The 27,195-nt window shown below is 39.3% G+C and overlaps 1 protein-coding gene across 1 annotated transcript in view; it reads right to left on the reverse strand.

Moving 5' to 3' along the window:
- pth2ra (parathyroid hormone 2 receptor a) overlaps positions 1 to 16,310 on the reverse strand; it is a 38,498-nt gene extending 22,188 nt beyond the window's left edge. Inside the window, exons 1-6 of the mRNA XM_088930333.1 lie at positions 15,500 to 16,310; positions 8,964 to 9,063; positions 5,310 to 5,420; positions 5,091 to 5,212; positions 4,908 to 5,005; positions 1,550 to 1,736 (exon numbers count right to left, since the gene is read on the reverse strand). Coding sequence (XP_088786459.1) covers positions 1,550 to 1,736; positions 4,908 to 5,005; positions 5,091 to 5,212; positions 5,310 to 5,420; positions 8,964 to 9,063; positions 15,500 to 15,565 — 684 coding nt within the window. The 5' untranslated portion in view covers positions 15,566 to 16,310. The remainder of the gene's footprint in view (positions 1 to 1,549; positions 1,737 to 4,907; positions 5,006 to 5,090; positions 5,213 to 5,309; positions 5,421 to 8,963; positions 9,064 to 15,499) is intronic.
- Positions 16,311 to 27,195: the final 10,885 nt, after the last annotated feature.

Here is a 27,195-nt window from a genome sequence, read left to right on the forward strand (position 1 = left end):
ACCTGACACCACATACCCGAAATGCTTAAGGGCAGTGAAAGACAAGGAATGGCTTAGGGCATGGGTAGTGTACTAATTACATATGGTATGCCAATTGAAACTGCAATCAAAGACTTTGTACATTTCGTGAGATGAGCAAACGTAGAATATAGAAATCCTAAGTGAAAAGCAGAACGTAAATTCGGACAAATCCCCATCATTCATTGACTATTTGAATGATGTATTTTACTGCATAATATCTTCATGGCAAACATCAGGCAATATGGAGGTCTGCTAAGAGCACGTTAGAAGCTGCAGTTTTCGGAACCTTTGAAGATGGCGAATGAATCGAGGAGGAGAAAGGTTGCTCTGGAGATGACAGGCAAGGACAAAACTGTTTGAGGAGACCTCATGCGTTTCATACTATTTTGTTTCTTTCTGGGGAAAAAAATCTAAGAATGCACTATACTGTATATATAGGGCATACAGTACAAACAACAGGACAAAGCTGAAAGGAATCTTAATTAGTTTGTCACAAGAACTCCTTTAAAAGAAAGACAGAATACAGCTGCTGTATCACTGGCTATTCCAAGGGAAAATGTACAAAGTACATATGGCAGTACAAGACGTACTGTAGGACAGGGCAGCTGAATGCCAAAACGCATAATTCTGGTGCTGCTGAGAGACGGAGACTAATGGTGATACGTTTCTTTTTGTGTTCTCGAAAGTAGCTGCCAGCACATTATCTTACGTCCTGAGGGAAGGTTTCAGTATCTCTTTAGAACAAATCTTGATGTGTTCAAACTCTATATTTATTTCAGCTCTAACCCAGCTCCTTCAGGTTCTTAAGAACAGGAGTGTTCTTGGTTCATTGGTTTTTGAAAAATTGTTTACCTCATCACCTCTTTCACTTTTGAAATCGCTGTGGCAGCTCGTGAGGACATTTTGCTCTTCATCACCGATAAGATTTCAGTTATTATACAAAGTGTGTGAAAGCAATGAAGTTCAGCAGCAATGTCAGGCTGATTTCCATCTTCAAGGATATTTCACATCAAGGACTAAATTTGTGAGCTATCAAACTCCGAACAGCTATCCAATATTCCACAACAAATAACATCTGTGCCTCAAAAAATTTCTAGCTGCTGTGTACTCAGTCTTGTCTCTGTGAGGCGTCATCCCCAGGAGCACAAACTCCCCCACAATTTTATTTTATTCTCCTGCATCTCTCATTTCTGATTTCTGCCAATTAAAGAAAAAGCACATTGTGCAAAACACACAGTGTAAGAACACACCGGTGGCAGTTAAAGCCAACATTAATAAACATATTGAGAAATACTAGGCAGAAGATGAAACTTCTTATAATTTGCTTTAAAGATTATTTTCCCAATAAAAGGTTTTAATCCAAAACCTTAAGCTAGAAATCACAGAGACCAACATCAAAGTTGATTAATTAATTTCATTACCTATCTTCAAAGAGGTGAGGTTGAGGTGTTTTTAAAGCAAGTTATTTGATCTTTTTTCAAATTCAATACAGAAAACAACAAAAAACTCAAATTGCTCAGGTACTTACATACTGAGTCTTATCCAGCACTGGAGCCACTGAAATGCTTTTGAAGTTGTCCATGATCATGGAGTCAAACTCTTCCCGAACTACGTTGGTATGGACGACCTTGTCTTTCACAAAGATGCTGACGGCACGCAGCATGAAGGATGCGAACAGGTGCATGTGGATGTAGTTCCTGGTGCAGTGCAACCTCCTGCGAAAGCAGAACAGCGACTCAGAAACTGTGACCTGTGTAGCTCTCACCACCAGTGCAAAAGTGTGACCTGTGTAGCTCTCACCACCAGTGCAAAACTGTGACCTGTGTAGCTCACACCACCAGTGCAAAACTGTGACCTGTGTAGCTCACACCACCAGTGCAAAAGTGTGACCTGTGTAGCTCACACCACCGGGGCAAAAGTGTGATTTGTGTAGCTCACACCACCAGTGCAAAAGTGTGACCTGTGTAGCTCACACCACCGGTGCAAAAGTGTGATTTGTGTAGCTCACACCACCAGTGCAAAAGTGTGACCTGTGTAGCTCACACCACCGGTGCAAAAGTGTGATTTGTGTAGCTCACACCACCAGTGCAAAAGTGTGACCTGTGTAGCTCACACCACCAGTGCAACTATTACCATCCCTTCCACAGCAACTGTCTCAATCTTGGCTTTTTCTTCTGGTTGTGTACATGGCATAGGCAAAAAAGGACTTTTAAAATTCAATCTTAATGTTAAGACAGGTTAAAATCAAGTGGAAACTCAGACTTGAAGAATTAAATTAATCTTTAGCAGGTTGGCAAACAGTTCCTTGTGACATTAATTTAAACCTGATTATTGTGGCTGACTTTAATCTTTGAAATATATTTTTGTCAGGTTGCATGATAATAGGGTGCTTTTCTCCTCTCATCTCCTCTCTCATCTCACACTTTCCATTTGTAAGCCTTTGAAATTCATAATTTAATGGAAGTTAGCCTCTTTTTACCTATTATCTGAGACCAGTGCGTGTGAAATTCATTCAGGGTTGTGTAGGCTACACAATTACCTATTCAAAAGAAATGAACTGGTTTCTTCAGTCAATCAGTTTCTTTAGAATGGATCTGCAGTGGAAACAGAACTGACCCCATTGGGACTCCCAGCTTATGTAAAGGTTTCTTGATTAAACATCTGGGTGCAAAGGTTAGTGGACTCATTCTGGGAGTCTGGGAGACTGGCACGGAGTGTCTCACAGTAAACAGGGGCAACCAAATAACGAACCTTCAGATTGCTGATCAATACATTCTGAAAACAGCTGGCTAACTCAATGAAAATTATGTTTAAAATTTAGAGCCATGTTCTATCCAGACTATGACAAAAATGTTTTATCTGGTGTTAGAACTGAATGTTCCTCTAATTTCCATTTCACAGGGCTTCATAACTGATTCACTTTAAAGCAGTAAATAAGCAGACTGTCTGCCAGTGGTGGACAGACTGTTCTTAAGCAAATGCAACCAACAGTCCAACTACTCCTGCAGTTAGTAATTATCCGGACCCTGAGATATATGAAATAGAGAAACAGAACTGTTATTTCAGTTTTCTAATCCATCCATTTCATATAATTTAAGAAGTATAAAGCCTGCAAAAATCATGAGGTATGAATATTCCTGAAAAAAGTACCAGATAGATACAAGCACTGTAGATGAACAAGCTCTCAGTGTAATTGTTGGTCTGTGACACTAGTGAATCACTGAATACAATTGCTATTGATTTTCTTTAGATATATGGGATTCAATTAGTTGAAGAAAAGTTTTAGAAAAATAGTTGATAATAATGCCACAGCTTGTACTTTCAATGTAATAATCAACTTTCTGTATGTTATTGCAAAATTGTTCAAATTGTCCTCATTAAACAAGTGCCTACAGGTTTTTGCATCAAGAAATGCCTACAGCTATTGCACAAAGGCTTTTAATCAATAAGATTTTATCTTTGAGACTAAGGTAAATATATGAATGTGATGAAAATGTGGCTGAGGATGTTAATGGAGAGACACAAGCAGAGCAACAACATATTTTAAATGTGATTTCAAGGTGAATGTTAGATTTCTCTCTTATCCAATTCTACTTGAGAGTTTATGCTGTTTCATTTCACTTTTTTCCTCCTAATGGACTCTTGTTCTCTAGACAGCTATTTCAGTACTTAATTATTGCAGAGACGAGTATGCACTTTTCTAATGTCACTTTTCCTCTCCTCCTGCTAGATCTCTTAAAGAGGGTGTATGAGATATTTATCTTGTCAATGAAAGCTGCACTATTTGGATACTATGAATTCTAAAACCTGAAGTTCTACCTCTGCGATTCAATAATAAAATGAATGACATATTGCAGGTATTGTTGTGCTCCAAGGTTTGAAAATGAACTTAACTGCTAATATTTCAGTCCTGCACAAATTCAAGGTTAAATTAAAGCTTAATTCTGCCTCCGTCCATCCATTTTCTTCAAGGTTCAGGGCTGCTGGGGAGCCAGAGCCTATTCCAGCAAACAACAGGCGCAAGGCAGGGTACACCCTGGTCAGGGCAGACACACAAACACAGACACGCAAACGCACACACACACACCAGCGCCAATGTTTCCAGAGCCAGTAATCCACAGTCATTTCTGGTGCTTGTTGGTGATGCTTGGTTTCATAAAAGGTTTTTGCTTTATAATAAGTTTAATCACCATTGAGTAACTATTTTATACAGAGAAAGATTTATTCAGGAGTTTGTAACATTTGATATTGGACTGTGGTTCTAAGTATAATGGTAAATCTATAGAAATTTTAATTCATAAATATCATTCTAAATGATGCAGATGATTCATTAAACTGGAGTGGATGGAAAGATTTTTTCTTCTGAGAAACCTGCATGTTTTGTGTTCTTTTGTGCGAACAATGTTTAAAATCCGGAACGAGTCACCAGTTAAAGATGGAGAGTTCTGTTTAGAAAAATCAGTAATATATTCAGAGCAGTAGACAATTTATGTCAAAATCAGATCTTAGATTTACTGTATGTCAATGAACAAGCAGGGGCTATTTCAATGCTAAAAAGTAAAAAAAAAGATGAAAAAAATCAATATTTTGGCTGTGGAGCGTCTTTCTTATGACAGTGTTTTACAACTGCTGAGCCTTCGAGGCAAACCCAGATTAAACACAGAAATCCGTCGTGTTTGTCATTTTAATGTTGTGTGTGTCCCCTCAACGTTTTTAGAGTTGTGTAAATGTGCTGTGGGATGGACAAGGCTGACAAAATGCTCTTCTGGGGCTCTCGTGTTCACACTCTGTTAGTTGCCCTCGTGGTGCTCCTGCAACGAAGTCTCCCATTTTAACCTCTTGTACTCCTGAAATTGGATGAATTCACAGAAGATTTATTGTCTTACCTGAAGTAGCCGATGATAAAAATGGCAAGGAGGAGGGAGCTGAAAGACACTGCGTATCCGACAGTATACATGACATAGAGCCGCTCGAAGAATTCCCTCTGGAAGGAAAAGTACACACACAGCATCAACACTGCAGAGTGCCCAGAGAGTCGGCTGCTCACACAGAGGTAATAAATAGCTCACCTTTCCCCCTTCCTGGTCAGGCTGCAGAAATCTTAAGCAGTCCGAATAGTTTGTCCAGGTACGGTTCAAGCTTTCCACGAATTCCCATGAGCCATTATAATCACATTTCCTGTAAGCATGCCCTGAAAGCACAAGCACTCTGTCAACACGTCAACAAGGGCTCTGACTCTGTGAGAACCACAAGGTGAATCCATAACAAATACTGTAACTCTGTAGTACCGTTGTGGTTGAAGTCATAGATGTAGGTTGGGCAGGGGACCTTGGTCACTGTGCCTGGATAACCTCTGGGCCAGCAGATTAGACCATCCCAGTCAGGAGGGCACAGGTCATCTGGACACAGAGAGTGGGGCTTTGGTCACACACCAGAAACGTATTGTGGGGACTTTTTATTCTACTGGTGGCTAAAGGGCATCTCTCTAGCATCATAGGTCAATCTGGAGATGACATTATTCTTCCCTAGATTTTGTTGAATGCATGCGCACACATCTCCTTAACCTTTCCCTGCCTTGCTTGCATTTTATCATTTTATTTCAAACTGCTCTCATTTATGATACACCAGTATGGTTCATGCAAGATAAGATGCACCTTTCTTCATTATATTAAACTGCAATTGAAGAGTGATAACAAAACCTTTCAAAGTCAACAAAACATGTCCCACAGTTTCTCTAAAAAACTTTTCATGTGAGTGAAAGTGCTAAATTGTTCTCTTAACACTTAGGATTGAGCCCATTAATTATTTTGCTAGTATTTATTTGATCATTCGAAATTGAGGTTTCTAGTTTAACTAGTAAATATGCAAGTGTGCTTCCTACTTGAAAACTAAAACCTGTTTTACATTGTTAAACAATTTCCTGATTGAGAACTAAAAAAATACTTTCTGGGAAGGTCCACAAATCAGGACTGCGGAGAAGGATGCCGAGCTTTTGCAAAAAAGCAATGAATTGATTACCTGTGCCACTCTACTTTCTCATTGATCATTCACTTAACCATTCTGAGCAGCTGCTAATACTGTATGATAGATATTCATTGTGACAAATGTTTGCAAGTCAAAAGTTGAGTCTCTTTAATGCTAATGTATTTCCATTAATATTTTTTTCTTTTTTAGATTGTGGAATAATGATTATTGCAGAATTGTCATTTCTCATTACTGGCTAAATAAATCAATGTATGTGTCTCACTGACCAGACTTAAATCGGGTGGGTCTGTTGGGACACACTGACCAGGTTCCATGAGATGCTGTGACTATTCCTCAGTGTTTTGTAGCAATTTCTCCTTGGACACTATGCGCAGGTGGTCCACAAAAGAAGTTAACTTTGAATTGATTCAGAAGTTTAATGGTATCTTAAAGATGATTAAAATGATTAATATTGAGAAATCAGAAAGCAACAGATGATGTTTTTGCTGGACAACAACCCTCCTTCCACTAGTCCAGACTTGTGTACTTCTTACAGTAACTACTTGAACATTATTCAGGAAGAAAACTATTTTCCTGCCTGTCCATTGTAAGTGCTGTGAGACCATAATGTAAACACTTAGACACTTACAGTGCAGACTGGGCTTCATATGTCTAATTAAGTTACTTAGTCTTTCTTACTGTTCATCCATGCAGTATTAGTATCAACATGCAAGCTCGATCCTTGCAAATGACAGAAAAGGACACAATATTGGTAAAGACTCTCCAAGGAATATGGTCACCGTTATACTCTTACAGGTATTGAGCTGTATTGTATAATGCTACTTCCTCTGAGAGCCATTAACACTTCCAGTAGAAATTAAGGTGAATTCTTTCACCTTCTCTTGAGAATATCATTCTGATGATCAGCCTTTCAATGTCATGAATTTGGAATAATCGACATAAATATTTTTAGGTCCTTCAGTAGGAATGACTGGAGATATGCTTAATCAATGCACTTTAGACAATTATGTACTGACTGGGGTTTTCGGGGGCCCAGAGACTGAAGCAATTTTCTTGTCACTGTCAATAGTTGAAGCTGGTGCTGTTATGATTTATAATTTTTTTTTTACGCTTTTATCCAAAACAACTTACATTTGTACTCCTTCATGCAGCTTGGCATTTAAAATGAAGTGCCTTGCTTGAGGGTACACCAGCTGTGACCCATGGGACTTGAAGCTACAATTACAAATCCCCAGTCCCAACCACTCCTCCACAGTGATGGCTCATTATCTGGCAACTTGCTACAAGTGTGGTGTCTCCACCCAGTAGTACAGAATATTCAGATGAAAGAGCCCTTCCTATGAATCTGCAATATACAGTGAATTGTATTCAGCTTTTCATATACTGTCCATGTCTATGGGTTGTACAGTATGTGTTTCCTTGTACAGACCAGGGACTGGGCTACGACTAAAACAATATGTTAAACTGTGGCATTTCTATGAATTTGTATTATCTATTATCGCTATTTGATTTTCATTCCATTGGGCTGATTTAGCTGGTGTTCTTAATTAAATTAGCTAAATGTTTCAATGTAATGTGAAAAAAATTAGGTTGTTTAAACACATTAATTGGAAGTCAGCACTCTGAAGTGACCTTCAGAAGCTACAGCTCTGAAGCTACACTCTGAAGCTACAGCTTGAGTGGGATTATAATGGATTTGCTTGTATAAACCTCATTTCTGAAAATCTTTCAAATTTTCTCCTTCAGCCTCTCTAACTCAGCACTGTCAATTTAGTTATTGTTAGTTTGATCACATTATTTAATTTTTGATAAAGTTTTGATTTCATACTCTTCCTGTGGTTTAAATGTACAGATTGTTATACATCCCGTACTGTATATCTGACTTAATATTTAAAATAGAAAAAAACAAGATTTGTTGTGTCAGTCTTTATATTAGTTAAAAGGATATGTAATGTTAAATAAATAAAAACAGCAAGAAATGTTTGCAACTGTCATGAGTACTTCTGAAGGCAAAATGGAGATGTAAAACTTCATAGAATACAGACATTTTGTGGTGAATTGATAAATACTATATAACAATCTTGACCCAATGCTTTATGTATAATAAAAACATCTGTTGAAAAATATATTGATTTAAATATATTTCAAATATAAATTGAAATAACATATATAAATAAATATTAATAAATATAAATGTTCAATTATCAAGCAGATTAAAAGCTACATTAAATGATATTGCAGACAGAAGACAAAAGTTGACCATTCTTTGTAAAACAATGTGTTAAACCTACCAGTTATTTTTTAACTGGATGTACATAGGACAACATTCTCAGAAAATCACAAAGGACAAATGGTTCTTCTCAGAAAACAAAGCTCTGTGAACTAGTCTGAGAAAATTGCATTTGCTTAGTAATAAATAAATGAAGAAGACACAATTAGATATATTCTTAAGTGATATAAAAGTGTGAATGTGTGCATGGTTGTGTCTGAGGCCCTGATGATGGACTGATTTCCCAGGGCTGTAGCCATCCCCGTGTCCAGTGTTGCTGGCCTGGACAGTCTCCAGCTCCCCTGATATGCGAGATCCATTGATACTTGGGATATCCTAGCACGACGGATCAGTATGGATGAGTCTTGACACTTTGCTGAGGAGTGGTCAGCCTGACTACACCAAAATGCCAGTCCCTTCCTGCAGGGGGTTGGCATGCTTTTGAGGGCTGGAGAGTGAGCACACCTCCACATTCTAGTCTCCAGGATGAGACCTGTTACACCAGTTCATTATCCTAGTGATGTGTTTACAATTTACAACTTACAACTCCATATTTACCTCAACATAAACAGCCACACAAGAGAGACTGTACACTGTTATAACAGCCAAGGGACTCCACACAACATTTTTAAATGAATATCTGTGTAAGCCAGGGGTGGCTGATAATTGCAAGGGACTCTTCACCTACCTGTAGATTCTTGGGCTGAAATATTCAGGTCACACTGTAACTTGGCATCAATAAGAAGGTATATCTGCTCCTCTGTTGTGATGCCACCATCTGAGCCAATCTGTGGAGGTAATGAACAACTGACTTTAGCTAATGGAGATTCTCAGGAGTCTGTCTGCATGGAGACTGCGCGTTTTTTCAAGTTCATGAGCCTTCTGTTAGAACACCGGTTTCCTCCAATAATCCCAAAGCGTCTAGTTTATGTTACTTGATGTATATGATTGGCCCCTGTAGTTGTGTATTTCCTGCATCCCAGCTCCTCACAACAATCCTATGAGAATAAATATCACCCAAAACAACTGGATGACTCAAAAGTCCTTTAGCTTATAAACTTTTCAATGTTTAATTTTTTTCTCATCATGTTACCTGCTAACTACATCAAGTGTTAGTATCAATGCTGTTTTCCAGTGTTATTTTTTTTTTATTTTAACTCACAGTTTTGGGATTCTAAGTTTGGGCTTGTGCTCAAACCATTGAAATGACCGTTCAAATATGTAAAGCGCAATGAATACTGACGGATGGCAGCATTCTTCCGTACAAAGAATCTCTTCCTCTGTGCAATACCCTAGTGGACACTAAAGCGAACGAGCCCGACCTCAACACCCTTCTGCGCATGCTCGCCGTGGTGCGTGCCACGCACTCTGACCCTTCTCGAATTCGCACAAGCGCTCACGTCACGCCGCACGTCACGGACCTACAGTGTCACCGTTCACTCCCGGCACTATTCCACTTCCCCGCTCACTATGGCGGATTCTCCCGGAGCTCCCCAGTGCGCGGTGTCTGACCGGTCTCGCTCCTTGCTTGCCCTCTCGTTGACGGTTTTGTGGGAATGTTGCTCTCCTGCTGTCTCAGCCGTTATCAGACCTTCTTGCTCGATTCCAGGATTACGTTTTAGCCTTGTGATGTGAATTGGTGTCCTCTCTCTCTCTCCTGAGTCCTGCACAGTGTCCCTACTCCCTTCCCTGCCTCCTGTTACAGTGCGCTTACATGATTTGTAAAACAGTGTTCTATCAATACCTGCATCTATGCTGTTGTCACTGAATAATTCATCTACCGATTAACCCTTTTTCACACTTCGGTGTGCCTGGTTTGTTTATGCTGTTGATAGCTCTTGAAGAATTTAAATGCAAACGACTGTATGGGCATTTAACCATCCTGTTATAAACTAGCAAAGTGAAGAATTATTTTCCTCCCTGAAGTGCAAGTCACAGTTTACAGTAGAGTATAGCACAGTGGTGGCAGCTGATCAGTACTGACTTCTATTACAACCTCTCTCAACAATGTGTCCTCTTTTATGACACCATTGGAAGTGTTTGCACAGTGAATTTGAGACTCCTCTATTTTTAAGTCTAAACCCAGATCTAAACTGTGAATCTAAGTATATATACAAACAACCTCCAGTGTGACATATAAAATATCCTTCCTCTACATGAGGCTCCCATCCTTGTTTTGCTCCTGAGTGACCGCTCCCTTGTCCTTGTGAGTGGCCAGAGCAACTGTCCCTCAGCTCCAGGGTGACAACCACACGTAGAACTGGCTGGGTCTGATGTGTCTTCCAGGAAGGAAAAGGAAAAATAGACTAAAGATGCTTGATATCTTTGTTATAGTACTTATTGTATGTGTGAATGAATGAATAAATTAATTAATTAAACACTATTGTATTGGGAATTAATCATCAAAATTGCTTTTCTCTAGGTTTTTAAGGAGTGTAAAAACGTGTAAACCCTTGAGCTTCATTTGTGCAGGAGAGGAAGGCACTGTGTGCAGCAAGAGATCTGCTCTTCTAATGCATTAAAAATATCCTTCATATATATGCAAAGATATCAGAAGGGAGGAAAGGAAAGTAAAACATAAGTGTCTGTGCTTTTTCATGTGTTGCACAAAGACTGTGAATTTGTTTTTCCATCATGGGGTTTAGTTCACCGGAAAGGTGCGGGTCCTTCTGTTGTCTCACTGCAGTAATGAACATTACTGGCCTGCTAATGTTAATCTCCAATCAAGGCAATTAGACTCTAACAGTTTAAAAGCCAAGTAAGGCATTATTAACCAAATACAATAGCAATTAGCATTTTGAAATTGATTAATTGAATGCATTAGCTGCTTTCAAATGTCTACAGTTTAAATCAAGGACTGAGACCTGTGCTGAAACACTTGACTAAAGCATTCAAGTATAAAGTAGGCGAGGTTGAACCTTACAGTTTCTTCACTGGTACTATCATGCTGAGAAACAGATAAAATGTCAACGATAAATAATGGCACAACCATGAATTGCACAACTTCAGCAATCTAGAAACTGGCTGTGACCCCTCTGTTGCAACCTAATTCATAAAGGTGACAAAACCAGGTCTAGTGATTATAGACCTTTCAGCCTTGTTTCAGCATGGATCAAGAGATTTAGAAAATAACTTGTTTAACTCATTTGTTAACGTTTTCATCAACAGCAACAGTAGTAATGCTCACCAGCCAAGCATATGATACGGTATATCTAGATTTTAGAAGGCTTTTAATAATGTTACTCATAAAAGAACCACTCTGAAAATATGGGTGGCAGGAATTCAAGGTCATCCATGTATTTAGATTAAGAAGTGGAAAATTGCTTGAGTTACAAATGACAGAAATTACAGACTACAGATAATCAATACTCAAAGTAGGGTGATATCATTAGTGGAGTACCACAGCGATCAATATTAGGACCACTGCTCATCCTGAGTTCTGTGATCTGTATTCTGACATAGTGAATAAAGCAGTCAAGTTTGGAGATGATACCGAATTAGGTTTCGCAAACACTACAGAGGCTGCAGAGCATATTTAAAAGATTTTGAATTCTATAAACATCTTTTCATTAACACTTGTCATATTGCACTTAATATAGACAGGTGCCATGTATTATATGCAAGAATAAACAACATGATCCACAAATATGAAATTGGAAACAATTAATTTGAATAAGCTACCTTTGTTTTAAGACATTTGTGTTTTTATGTTGACATGTCATTTACTGTATGTCATCTGTACAATGTGGATGGGTAATGATTAGAAATTTCAATATATTATTTTGATAATGCACTTCTGTATAAAATAATACCTTATGAAGGTACATGCTTGTGAGTCATATACTAGTATAAAACGTTCTTTTTCCACAGTGAAGTACATTTTCCTGGACGAAAACATACTGTACTGTTTTGTATTCTCCTGAACACTTTTTTGTTTTTGTTACCTATTCAGTATTAAATATTATATGTATGTCTAAAAAGGTAACCAGGCAGAACTAGTAATGCAGCCATTTACTGTGAATAAAAAAAGATATATACATGAAAAAAATGAATATAAAGAATAAATCTGTTCTTAACAGAAAATCTTTTTAATAACATTTTAAAAGGAAAGAAACAGGTTGTACATTGCAGGTACAAATTTTTCACTAGAGTTCTTTATATAAAAGCTCTAAAAGAAGGTTTTTGTGATGCCACCTGCCGTGTTCCATGGTCATTGACACATTGCAATGGCAAAGTTAAACGCTGAGATTTCTGTCTTGGGATTCTGACCATTTTCACTCAAAATTCAGAATCTGCCCATGGAGGACTCTTGGGATTTGAGCGTATTAACATGCTTGGCTTTATTGACTTCACATGTTATTAGCGGTTGAACACACCGCTGCACTTCCACTACAGGCGTACAGAATTTCAGGCAGTAGACAATGTAGTTTCATTGACCGTTAGCTTGTCAAATTACAACCAAAGGTGGCAAAGCCCTTTTTCTGCACTTGCACGCTGAAGGACAGAGACATCTCAGAGCAATGGAATCATAGGTTTATACCATGCTGAAAAGAGAAGAGAGAAAACACAACGTTTCGGCTGTGAAGCCTTCTTCAGGTGTGAGAAAGACAGGGCAGACAGCAAAGATTAAATAGCACAGAAGAGCAAAGTCCTCCAAGAAGGGTTTTTCAACTCCCATAGCAGAAAAACAACAGAAGCGAAACTTATCCTGAAACTAGGTACACACCATCCCTCTTCTCTCAATGACCGACTTATTTTTGTGTAATCTTCTCTATTCTCGTGCAGGTTTTGACTTCACACCTTTCTTCACCCCTCTTCACTTTGGACTTCCTGAGTGGCCTCTCTGCCCCTCCTGCCTCCTCCCCTCTCCCAGCTGTTGCTCTTCTGTGCTGTTTAATCTTTGCTGTCTGCCCTGTCTTTCTCACACCTGAAGAAGGCTTCACAGCCGAAACGTTGTGTTTTCTCTCTTCTCTTTTCAGCATAGAATAAACCTATTACTTGTTCCTTTGCAGACTACGCACGCTGACCTAGCTACCCACCTGAGCTATCTCAGAGCAATGCCACACAACAACCTTGCAACAGCCTGAAAAGGAGAAAGTCTTGAATGGAAATAGAATAATGCAACAGCATTCACATCTTTATCTTACTGTACTGTCCTAGATATTGAAATTAGAGTTAGAGAGATAGAGAAATTAGAGAGAAACCTAGCATAAATAGGACCTCAGTTCAATGTCACCAATGTAAGATCCTTTGAGAAAACATCCTTTCATCATTCTGAAAGCAAGGTCGAGATTCTGCGTTTCAGAGGGAAGGATCCCAGACATTGTGAGTTACTGTAGTACCACTTCCAGCAGGAAGCAGTCCCACAATGTCAACTCCTGCGACAGAGCGGCCCAGTCCTTGCTGAATTCTTGGTCCGTAATGAAATCAGCCTTCTTGGCAGAATATCTACAGTATTGTCATGATTTGCTGTAGCTCTCACAGCCTTTAATAATTTCACACTACACTCTGCAGCAATCAGGTGTGGAGTTTAAAATGAGCTACAGCTTTTCCTGTTCCATTACATTCCACTCTTTACCTGCCCTTTAGCTGCTGTGTTCCTTACAGAACTGCAAAGAGCGGTTCAAAGAGAAAGGGGGTCAACATCGAGGATCATGGCAATGGACAGTTCTGGGACAGCTTGGGCCGAGACCGTTCTGTTCTCTGTGTGTTGGTCCCGTGTGATATACTGATATACGATATACAAATACAGTTTCTTCTCTTTATTTGCTGGACGTGTAGGTTAGACACATTGAATGGCATTTGCCCAATACACACAAACAAAAAATATCAATCTAGGAAAGAAAACACAATGTGAAGCACTGCAATTCTGCTGATGGTTCCAAAAGAGCTCAATGTACTGTATACCTCAGATTGAATCGATTTAGCTTAGAATGAGAAAAAGCTGAACCTTCTGAAACAGATTCCAATCTTAGATGGATATATTATAGGATAGGGTAATAATTATATATTATAAAACTATTATTTGCAAAAAAGCAAAACATAAAAACTACACAGATTTCTGCAGTGCTGGATTCATAACTACAATGTAAAATAACAGGCCTGTTAAATTAAAAAAAAATGTTGCACCTAAATATAAATAAAACTACCATTGAGTAACTACCTGAAAGTAACAGATGTTTAATTATATTAGTCCTCCAGTTAAATTGTTTCTTTTGCATTGTGCTGCAGGTTTTTGATTGAATCTTTGATACAGTTTTAAATCATGGATCCTTCAAGATATTTAGTTGTTTTCCTTTTATGATAATACACTTAGAACACAACACACACTTTGAAAGCAAGTGGACTGTTATTATTTGCCTGCTGGACAGTTGGATTTGGTTTGAAACAGCATTTTTATGAACTGACCTGTCGGTACTGTTAAGTTCTGGGATGTGCCTTTTCAGTAGTTAACAAAACAGTTTGTCAATAGTACTCCTCTGCCCCAGAGTCATTAAGAGGTATACCTTTTCCTGGCGGAGTTATATGAAACCAACAGAAAGTAAAGGAAAGGAAAATTTTCCTATGATTTTTGTAGTAATAAAGCAGTGTTATTACGATATTGAACTACAATATTAAATTCCACAGTAATATTTTAATTAGTATTTTATTCTTTGTAAATACCTAATTAATATTATTATAAACAGAACTATATCCTTCTGGCTTAAACTATTATTATTATTACAATGAATTTATTGATATTACTATCCACCTGAATTTATTATTATTGTTATTGTTATTGTTAATATTATAGCAGCGCTAGTTTCCTTTGTTTTGTTAAATAAAAAAGTGTTATAATCGTCAACTCCAGGGATAAAAGACCATGAATACATGATTCTGCTGAACGTATCTGAAAATTTCTTCAAATGGGTGTATAGACCTTCATCTTAAGGTCACTTCATAAATGTCAAGAAATTGAAAGAATGGCAAATATTTACCAAGATGTTAAACACACTGCGGCCGAGCTATGAAACTACTGTGCGCTGACTACGGGCAGAGCGAACAAGAGTCGATTATATTTACCAGAAAACAGCAAATCAGGGAGAGCTAAATGATGAAACTTGGAAACTGTTCGCAACAATCATCACTCATTGTTCAAGCGAACATGCGTTAGACACAGACAAACTGCGGGTTGTCTAAAACACGAACAGGAGAAGAATTCAGATCGGCTCCAACCTTTCTTACCTGCGAGTCGACTACACCGCAGCACAAAAGCACTTTGGCAAGTTCCCACACGAAGGACTTCCTCATACCTGTCGCTGACTGACCACACAACCCGACGAATTTGTGGCACTGGGTGTTGGGGTTGTGTTAAAAGACAAGAAGATTTTCCCCCAAAGAGCTTCTTATTATTTTAATTCGGAGTGTCATACAATATTTATGTAAAAATGAAGTTTTCAGTGCTGTGACACTCTGACGATTAGTCTTAGTTTTGTGCTACCCGCTTTCAAGTCCCAGCATCTCACGTCAGAGAAGCTCCGCTTTTCCAAGCATTTTCTGAATTCTGCTTTTCTTCTGTGAGAAATGACCACAACCTCGAAAATTAAGATCCAAGAGGGCATGCCTTCTGTCGTATTACTTATTCCCATCTGTGCCGTATTTCATGTCTGGAAGGAGGAGAACAAAAGTGCCCAACAAGAGAAAAGAGGGTTATTGCCGGAGTTGTCGAGTCGGCGAAACTGCAGGCGAGCTGCTCCTCAAATGAGGCATTCGTATCCTGCGCGTTAATTCGCCCATTCGTTTAAACTTGTCTGTCAGCCGCTGAAATCGGGCTGACAGTTTATGGGAAGGGAAACTCGCCGGTTGCCTACAGCGGCTTTCCCGCGGCGATGCTGGGTGTTTGAAAAGCCGAAGCGCCTTGGAGGCAAGGGGGGCGCAGAGCCGCGAGTTTGGGAAGAGTGGACATGCTGTGCGGGCGCGCTCGCTCTCCCGCTCCGCCGTCTGGAACCGGGAAAGCGGGAGCGCTGGTGATCAACTAGGTACCCAAACCGTATCTGGGAAAGTGTCACAACCCCCACCCACCCAGCACCGTCGCCCCCCTTCGCTAACACTTTCACATATTCTGCGACGTTCACACGAGATGCGTATAGGGAGTATTTGGTCTCTGTTCCGTCTTGGTTAATAAGGATTCTGGTTTTCCAAAAATGCCCCAGTGCTTAAGACTTTATGAATCATAATAGTCATAATTGTACCTAATAAGGGTATATATTGCTTGCTATACACAAAATATAACTACTGTACATTTTTTATTTGTTAATTTCAGGGAATATTTCAGATCGCAACGAATCCTGGCCAACAAAATTATTTCTAAAGCAGTGTTTTTCTAAAAAGAACAATACAAGCTATTATTATAGCTGAGACCCACACCTGATTTGTGAAATTACTGAGTATGTAGCAGTATGTAAAGTTTATTTTCTTTTTAAACTTCCGAACTGATAACAAAGGCGAAATTTAAATTGAGCTTTCTCTGGGATCTGTGCAATTAATTGTAAGCGTGCTCGGTTAGCGGGCGGAGGATTTGTGAAGCTGGCCTTGGTGCTGAAACAGCAGTCCTTTCCGGATGCCGTCGTGCCGTCGGCTCGCAGCATGTGAGGCTAGCGTTACTTCTCTCCTCTCCGCACGGTCTCTACAGCCGCAGGTAGGGCGAAAACACAGCTGTCTCAGAACATCACTAGTTATAAGGGTGCAAAACTATGTGTGCCGAAAAGAGAACGTTGTTTGCTTTAGTGCTTAGGAGAGACACTCCGCACTTTTTAAGAGAGTCAAATGCAAATTCACTAAAGGGGTTGTTTTCATCTGAAGTCGGATAGGTCTTCTGTATAAGTAAGTCTTAACACTGTAGTTACTTAGGGATGAAAAAAGTATTTTGGATACTTTTGGAATAAGATAGTATTATATGAGATCTTTAAGCAATGTACCTGAATCTTTTTGCTCTTTAGAAAAGAAGAAACGCTAGATTCTAGCGCTAGCAGAATGCGAGAACCTATTATATTTTGAAAAAACAAGACCTTCTGTATCAATAATATAATCATAACTTTAACATGCGTAGTACTTTAAAGTCATTATCTAACTAGTTGTCAATTCTATTCCAGCACTATTCAGATTGCAATGCTTTAATAATCATTTAGATAGTGCTCCTTTTATCCTTATGCCTGGTATATGGCACAACAAATACAATTGTGTTGTCACAGAGGCATATAGTATAGTAGCTATAGTAGCTATAGTCTCAGAGCTGCAGCTTTCATTCATCTGCTCACAAGTGTTGAGAGATGAGAGAGAGACTATTTTTCTACAGCTGAAGACTTCGGTCCTTGCCAGACACTGTTGGACAGCTGCATAACTAAATGAATTGTGTATCGTATGTCAGTATTTCACCATGATTCCACAAACAGTATTTCATCATGAGTATTTCTGTCATTAACTGTTCTATCTCTTGTTATGCAAAGACAGTAAGTCAGGATTATACAACTGGAATCACAAGATACACTAAATGTTTGAGAAGTGAGGTTATATATTCTCCCCAGAATATTAATGTTGTCAGACGTTAGTGTGACAGGCCAGGGGTACTTCAGGTTCTGCTCCCTTTGGAGGTGGAGACTTGTAGGATGTTTTAGTTTATAGCGTATTCCTAAGCGCATTTTGCTTTTATTTTATTTTTCTGTTAAAATGGGAGTGAGTATGTCTGCTCCAGGGGCGCTGTATAAATGGCTGACCCTGCGCTCTGACCCCAAGCTTCTCTCCCTGTCTGTGTGTCTCATGGAGAGCAAGCTGGAGTCTGCGAAAAGACAAATTCCTAATACAAGAAATTGTACTGTATATGGCCAATAAAGTGATCTTATCTTATTAAAGAAATGTCAGCGTGTACTGTACATTCTCAGAACAAATCCATACAATTAACCAGTCCTGTCTGCCCTAAAGCTGGTGGTTGTTTATTTATGGAGCATCTGTTCCTTCACTCAATAAATTCTGTATCCTTCTCAAACACATTTATTGGTCTTATACATTTTCAATAGGGAAAGATCCACAAATATGTTGGATTATTCTAGATTTTCTTTTACAAAATGTTTTATAGCTTGTTAAACTCACATTCTGAGGAATTTCCAGTGCAACAATTGAGCAGTGGGTGTTCTCTCTGCAAGTGAGGTGGTTCAGTGACACACAAATGGTTAACTCATGGTTTCTCTGTTATATCACTCTTATACTGTTGGCATAAGCCCTACAGAGGAGAGCTTCAGATATACCAGAGGAATCTGCCCACAAACCCTAGACTCTGCACTATGGATAAACTGTTCTGACAGTTTTTGTGTGGGCCAATAGATGCTAAACGTATTTTGATATTTTCTGTATGATATTGTTTATTATTTAGTCCAGTGCTGTCCAGGGCTGGGCCTGAAGGACCAGTATATCTGTATGATTCTAGAGCTCTTTAAAACACCAGGACACGAGTAGCTGGAAGGAAACCTGCAGACACACTGGCCCTCCAGGACCTGAGTCTAATAAAAAGAATTTGCATTGTTTTTGAATTGCTTGTATTATAATGCTCTAATTTCTGAACACTTATAGAGAGAAATTAATATTAACATGGGGTAATCCAACCAAATTATTTAAATCATAACCTCTTATGATTAAGACACTTCTGTAGCAATTGTATTTTTAATCAAACCGAGTGAAACACTTTGCAAATCCAAAAATGTTACATGCAAATTTGACACGGGCGCATTCTGTCCTCTGCTCATTTCAGTGCAGCAGAAGATTAAAGGATACAGTGGTGATCTGAGAGGGAACACGTGCTGCTCAGATGGGAGAGTCCTGAGTGGTCAGGTTCCTGGGGGCAGCTCTCTCCATCACCGAGGGGCTGTTATCCAATGGCATTTTGTAGAATGAACTTGTGCCCCTGAGGCAAGAAGAACAAACAGTAAACAGCAAATTCCTGAAACAGCAAGATAGAAAAAAAATAAAATTGAAAGACTGAAGAAAAAAAAACCTAAGTAAGGGCGATTATTACAAAGAAGAGAAATAGGTCTGGTAGCTGGGAATAAAATTAGATTGAAACAGTCATGAAGGAAAGACGACTTGTTCTGGTAACAAATTAATTTTCCATCGCTTTTTGTTTATTTCTCAAGTGAGTAAGTGAATCATTCATTAAAGTTGTGGTTAATTCATCTTCTCAGGCCTCCTGTTAGGAACAATAGAAAAATAACTTATGAAGGAATTAGTTTCTCGAATTCCCTTTGATATTCCTTTATGGACACACATGGCGTACGGAGTTTTTAATGTGATCAGCTAAAAGTACAATACCCATATCTTTCACCTGTGAAGAGTCCTAAGCCCTCTCCATTCTGAAACGAAAGTGACAAGTGTTCTACGTGGGGTACAGCCACTTTCTTACCAGTGAACGTCTTTGTTTTCTAATTACTACTACTAATAATACAGGGACACAGGGAGCCAGAGTCTATCCCGGCAAGTATCAGGATATGCTCTGGACAGGACACCAGTCCATTGCAGGGCAGATGCAGAGACAAACACGCACACACACACGCACACGCTCACACCAGGGTCACTTTTCCCAGAAGCCGGTTGACCTGCCTGTACATGTCTTTGGGCTGTTGAAGGAAACCCCTTGAACACAGGGAAAACATACAAGCAGTCCAGGTCAAGAACTGAACCCAGGGTGCCAGTGCTACAAGGCAGCAATACTAATGGCCGCGCCACTGGGCCACAATACACTTCAACCATAAGAGTAGATGAGGTTTTCTGATTTTTTTAAAAAAATATCAGTTATTCCTCATTTTACCTCGTTAGTAAACTGAGCACAATCAGCACACACAGAACAATGTTTGTGTTGGCAATTAAATATTGTTTAAATTAAACATCTGTAAGCTGAATCTACTGCATTTGCTCTTTAGAATACAGTCTCTAAACCATAAACCAAAGCTGCTTCACAATCCAATTTCTCTCTCACTCCAAATTTTGTCTTTTTTTGAGGAAAGTAATTTTCCAATGCTTGTTATTTTTAGCATTTTTGATTTAGACTCATTAAAAAATCCTTTATCTGTACACTGAGTGCCAGCATAAAAACGAATCATTCTATTGCTGCTTGTATTTTTTAAAAAAGAAATACAGAATACAATGTAGGTATTGATTAAATGTTCTACAAAATGATTAAAGAGATTTTGATTAAATGCTTTGGTGTCATTTTGATTAATTGATCATCCAGGACTGACCATAATTCACTCGAGTGGCTGAATGATGCATAAACACTAAATCACCTCATTAGTGAGAGCTGATTGGACACAGGTGATGGGGTGATTTGACGTGTTGAGTGCTAAGCCTTGTAAATATCTAGAAAAAAACACAGAAACTAACATGCAGCCTTTGTACCACCAGTGTACTGGAGCAACACGCACAACCCGTTCCACTGGATGTCAGGGAGTGTGGGGCAGATGTGGAGAATGAAATGCTAATTGTTGTGGACAACTGACCGATCAGCCAGGATGCCCCTGTGTGATTTAGATAGGTGCATCCCATTGCTGCACAACTCCATCTGTTCTGAGTGATGCCTACCAAAGTGCACAGCACTATAATAAGCCCTGAGACCTCATTTGCTGCCCTTCCTGTGAGCTCATCCTGATGTGAGAACATTTCAGTTGGGCAACACACACATCCTTATGCTGTGTAACCCGAGCTTTCTTGCAAGATGAGAACGTGACAGCTGTGCTGTGAATGCCTTATGAGCTAGATTGGAGCCCCATTGGACACTTTTGGGGTGAGCTGTAATGACATGTGGCGTTTAGGGCTTAAAGACCAGTGAACAAGCACATGCTTGTCCAGGCTGTATTGGAAAAACTGGACAGAATCCCTCAAAAAAGCATCTGTGACCTGGTGCAAAGTATGTGCTGCAGATGTACTGTACAGCTTGTATTGCTCCCAACACATGCGATGTAGCCTGTAACTTTCACAGTGACTGAAACCTTAGTGACTAACCCAGCTGATGACAAATCTTAATCAGCAGAGTGATGCTCTCCAACATTTCATGCCTGTTCAGAAAATCTCAGTACACCTGCTGCAAAATAAAAGTTGACCATTTCCTGATACATTTGTGAATGTGTTGCAGTCGCTCCTTTTAGCAAAGGATATAGTAAATGCAATACAAAATTGACTGCAACAGATATTCAATATGAGCCAATGGTTTCATTCACTCATAATTCCCGAAGTGCATAGACCACAATATTCAGTGTGGTATACACTCAGTTACACAACATGCGCTATTGACGTGCCCCTGCTTGCTGTGCTGCGGGGTACCAGAAATCATTTCATGCTGCCTGAAGGTTCTCCTCCCCTGATTACACTCCATTTTTCACAGTAATGCCTTCAATATCTTATTGCTCCCAGGAAACCTTTTCATTATTGGTTTTGTAAATTCCTGTTAGGATATGAATCGCAGTGCAATGCACAGAGCTGATCCAGTGTCTGTATTTACGTCGCAACTCATTTAATTAAAATGTAACGCCTTGTTTTCTTTTTACTAGATGGGGGTATGTAAATGTGATTATGGATTTTAGGAACTTAATATCCTGATAAAAGAGCTAAAGACAGCCCCTGCTGCACTCCCACATATGCACAAAATGAATCACAGTTTGTCTAATTCTTCAAAAGTTATAAAAGGAAAGCATTAAAATCTGCATTAATAAATTCTGTCGCTGTTATTTTTCCTACAGCATACGTAAAATTTTAATGTGCTGAATGTACAAAAACTTGACTAAATACGTAATATGCTATTTTGTTAACTATTTAAGTAACATATGCATCTGCAAGGTGTTATAGACGTTTGTGAAATTAAGCTGTCAGTTTGTGTCCAGGCGTCATATGAGTGAACACTGGGTGTGACAATTCTTCCTAATTAGGTCTCCTTGTAGAGGAAGACAATGAAAAGGAGGAAACAGCAGAATACAGTCACTCTGAGCAATGTTGGGCTACGTGAGAAAAAAGGGAAGTCTCAATCTTTTTTATTGCGGGCCGAATATTAAGGTGCTCGCTTTTAAAAGAGTATTGATTCTGTGTCTTAGACGAGTGCACTCTGATAATGGCAGTGCTACTTACCCTTATTAAGCACTGCTATTCAGTAATGGGCTTCAAACAGAATGACACTTACCTCTGTCACACACGTCCTCAAGCTCCTTAGCTCTTACCTGTGGTCCACATTTTAATTATTTTTCCTCTGTTGCATGTTTTAAAACAAAATGGAAGTGTCAAGTCTCTGAGACGGAATAGCTCATAACTTGCACTGGCATTCAGATGGGTGCAGTGAAGCAGGGGAGGAGGTGAAGGGGAAACACAGGCTGTTACATGTATCAGCTGACAACATTGATGCACTTTAATGCATCTTTGAGGTGTCTGAAATTAAGGCTCTCATGCATCTACTCTGTATGCTGTGTATGAAATGTCATACTGCACATGTCTTTGAAAATGAATATGTGTGAGTCATCTAACTAACTGTATCACCTGTTCAGATTGGACCATTGTTAGGTGAAAACAAGTTAAAATCTAGCAGTACTTTATAATACAAATCAGCTCAATTCACACAAGGAACCAGTTCTTTAATGTGAGAGAGGAACACAAATACCTAGTTAAAATACCTCACTGCATGTGCTAATTTTTTTTGAATGGGAGGTATTTCCACAATATTGTGAAAACTGTTAAGGTTTTCTCTTCACTCAGGAAAGTCATTATTTAGGATATTTTTACACACTTACAGTATGCCAAAGAAATTAAAACTCAATTTCGCCTAAAATGAAACAACCAGGATCTGAACAAGAATTCTTTAATGATTTGAATTGCCTTTAGGGAAACACCTACAGCACTCAAGCATTATAGAGTGCCCATCCGTGTGACTCGGTCCACCTTCTGGCTCTCCAGCTCCGGGGAGCAGCGCAGGGAACTGCGTGAGCCGCGCGGAAAGTGGACCGGACCTTGACTGTGGACAGATGCGCCGCAGGAGTCTGTGTAGTGTGAGCTCAGTCATTTGGTGGGCAGGAGATACAGGGCTTTCCCTCTGGCTATGACAAGCCAGTGCTTTCTACAAAATACTTAAGTGATTACTGGGTCTTCTCGAACCTGCAGCCACTGTGCTGTATTTTATAAAGGAGAGCAAGAGAAGAAAGTGAAACTGCAATAGCTACTTCACAAACATGAGCCACGCTTCCGGGCCTCCATGCTGAAAGTGCTAATCTACTGCACAGGAACAATGAGGAGATCTAAATCAGCTAATGAGCTAGTCTGGAGATCCATATAAACGGCAGCCCGAGGAGACAGATACAGGTATGACCACAAACGGGAACAACACCTGACATTGTCTCTTTAACCGGTGGCGTTTTACACAGAAAGGATGTTAAGATAGTACTTTCTTAAAACCCATCTGTAATTTATATATTATTACATTTCTTAACTGACACCATTAAAGAATCGATTTCATACAAAAAAAAACAGTAGTGAGCTGAAGTGCGGAGCAGTGTGATTGATTTGTGAATCATGCCTCTGATAAAACTGTATATCAATTTACGTTTATCTAGTAACGAGTCAGTAATGGAGGTGTCATCTTATGCTATTACTACCCACTTGGGCTTCCTGAATATCTAAAATTAGCAGTTTGAATGACGTCAGCGTTTTTACATTAATATAGTAAATTGCTAAAATTGCAAGCTACATAAAAAGAAGGGTATAATCTTTTTGCTGCCTCTGCCTTTTGTTTAAATGTGTCAAGAGAAATAGGATTTCATAAACCCAGATCTGTCTCAAAGCAGACCTACAGTAGGACTTTGTGTCATCTTAATGAGCGACCTTTGTGAATAAAGACAGTAATGACATACTGTGTGAGGCAGGCTGGGGCACTCTTCCCATGTTCACATCGCTCTCAGCCCTCCAGCGGCAAACACACACTCTCTTCGATCGGCGCCCTCCACCCCGACACAATTCCACCGTGAGCTACTAACAAGCCGATTAGTCAATTTAAGAAACTTTGTGATCAATTAGGACTGAAAGCGCTCTTCAGCTTCGGAGGGCCGGAGCTCTCTGGATGGAACAGGTGACGTGCTCGAGTCATCAACAGCTCACAGGTGCTGCCAATCTTGAAAAGCAGGTGGACACCCCTGCTCTAGGTTAATTGAAGTGTAGAAATTGTCCCTCTGTGCTCTTGAATGTGCCCTGCAATGGAATGACATCCTGTCCAACCTGCCATGTATTATGGAAGAGGTTATCATGACCCTTACAAGCAATGAGCAGGTTTCTGATGATGGACTCATTGCACAGCAGGAAAATCTGAAACCCACTTTTCGGGAAGCTGTATTTTTATTACCTCTAGCACACAGAATAGCAAATGTACTCAGCCTTTTTCAAGACATATTTTCTATTTTACTTTTAAATTGGTTTTTTTTTTTACTTCTAAACAATACTTATTTTCAGAATAAAAAATGACAGGGCTAGTAAAAATACAAGCTTGCTATAATTATTTTCACAGTTGTCACCAGTATTGTTTTTTAAGCATATTGTAAGCAATCAGTTGTTAAAATGTTAAAATGTGTTGTAGCTACATCACGTAGCTGATTTTGGGTGGAGCACCTCAAATGAAACTTCCTCCGTGTCCAAAATGAAAGACACTTGTGAGATATTTATACAATTAGTGTCATGCAATGGATTGTGAGTAAAGTAGTTACATTTCAGTCAAGAAAGACACCAATTAAAAAACTCTTTCACAGACTGAAAGAAGAAAAACTATTTTACCAAATTGAATGATTAATTATTAAAATATATTGATTACGTCCATTGATCTGAGATCTCTTACTAGATCAATACTGACCTTAAAGAAAAATGTTTGCTCATAACAGTCCACACACCTTAGGATCATGAACCACCAGCTGGAATAGTCCGGGATCCCTGCTGTTCTACAACTAAAAATAAATGAGAGCAACCAATCCAGACTCGAGCTTAGAGTCTGTTGTTATTACTGTTATTATATGCTCAGCAGTCCAAGCTAGGTTCATTAATGTCCTGTGTAAAACGTTATGACTATTTTTCAGCAGTGTGAAAGAATATAGCAGTTGCAGAGAGTGTCTATGATGGTACAAAGACAGGGCAAAGTTCCGTGTCCTGTGACTTACAGCAGCTGAATACAAGTGTTGTCAATGAAGGCCTGTGCTCAGAGTACATACAGATGGGGAAAACAAGAACTGGGGTCAGTTATTTGTGACTAAGTGGTTGTGTTGAAAACTGTGGTTTTGACAAAAATAGAAAGCCTTTTGGATCAGAATATCCAACTAAAGAGAAGGTAAAGCCAGTGTCCTTTCCTTTCTGTGAGTAGGTTTGTAGTTTGATAGCTGAGAATATAATAAGATGTGGACATGTGGCAGTCTGGTGGATTTGGTAGTAAGCAATTAATTGATCTCATCCAGCTGTTCCTTGAGAGGAACCAGGGTTTCAGGTTTTACAGCGTGGCTGGGCAGCTTGTTCCAAATACCCACAACCTGTGGCAAAGGAGTGCCTCCTCTTCTTGGTTTTAAATGCACTTACTGTACATGCCGTTTCCAGGAGTGCCCTGTGGTTCATATTTCATTGTTTGGACTGACTCGAGAGGAATTTGAATATTGTAAAAAGACCCCTTATTGGTAGGATGGCACAGCTGTACAGTATACGGCTCAGTTAGGATTCAGACAGGTGTAGTTAGTCCTCCAAAAGAAGGAGTAAAGCTTTCCCTATGGTATTACTGGCCTGTTTTCACGAGCTATGACACGTGGTTGGGAGTTTTTCAGAAATCTTATTGGTGATGAAACACTGGAACCTTTTTTACACAGTAAAGCACAAACTTGTCCATGTGATGGACACGCCAGAAAGAGCACTGCTGTGGAGAGCAGCAGCTTCACAGCATGTACGGACAAGGCTCTTGTACATCTTCCATTTCTAAATGATTGTTAAATACAGGACTTATTGTAGAACAGGAATTACTATAGAATAGAAAAAGCCATACAGGTATCATGTAGTAAAAGTCCTATTGCTATTTTTTCATCGTTTTGTCTTTGACACATACCTGAACAGTGTTGCTGTACACTCCTTCCATGTTTTCAATTATGTAAACTCTTGTCCAACATATAATTTAGCTGGGAAATAGTGTCGCCCAGATCTGTCTCGCTTTCGTTAAGAGTAAAAACAGCTCCCACTCATTTTCTTACATTAGCAATAAATGTCATTTATAAACTGTTATCAAAACATCTGTTGGCCTACGTCAGTGCAGAAGAATGACATTTACTAGCTTTCCGTGATCTTACCTTTATTATACTGATCTTGACCCTCTGTAAAGAGGAAAAATAGAAAATCTAGTAATTACTTCTTTCAGCATTAAAGCTTAAAAAGCATTATTAGAAAAATATTTTTTTCGGTGACTTGTAAAGTCAAAAGATTTATTTTCTATGTGTGGGCACTTTTGAAATCCAGACTGTCACTAATTTTTGCAGCTGCAATATAAAACAGACTTCAAACTTTCCTGCTTTTTCACTTCCAGAGCCTGAAAGGGGGCTGCTCCATCATGTTACAGTCCCAGGGTGCCAGATTGCGGGGTGCTGCAGACAAGCCTCCGGAGTGGCATTCAGCCAGGCCTCTGGGGTGAATCACTGCACTCTTACTAAATGGGTTTTGAAATGCAGGTCATGAAGGGATGTCGACGATAAAGTTCAACTTTCTCTGAGCTGCCTTAAGTCTCGCAATCATTGACATAATTTCCTAAATTTAAAAATGTAAATACCATATGCAAGCCTTGGCTCCCTCGATAGGTCTTCAGCATCCCTCGTCCACCCCTGCTCCTCCTGTGCAGCTGTCCCTTGGTCACCCCTCTCTCT

Source organism: Atractosteus spatula, chromosome 13 (assembly GCF_055471065.1).
Source record: "Atractosteus spatula isolate fAtrSpa1 chromosome 13, fAtrSpa1.hap1, whole genome shotgun sequence".
NCBI classification, from domain to species: domain Eukaryota; kingdom Metazoa; phylum Chordata; class Actinopteri; order Semionotiformes; family Lepisosteidae; genus Atractosteus; species Atractosteus spatula.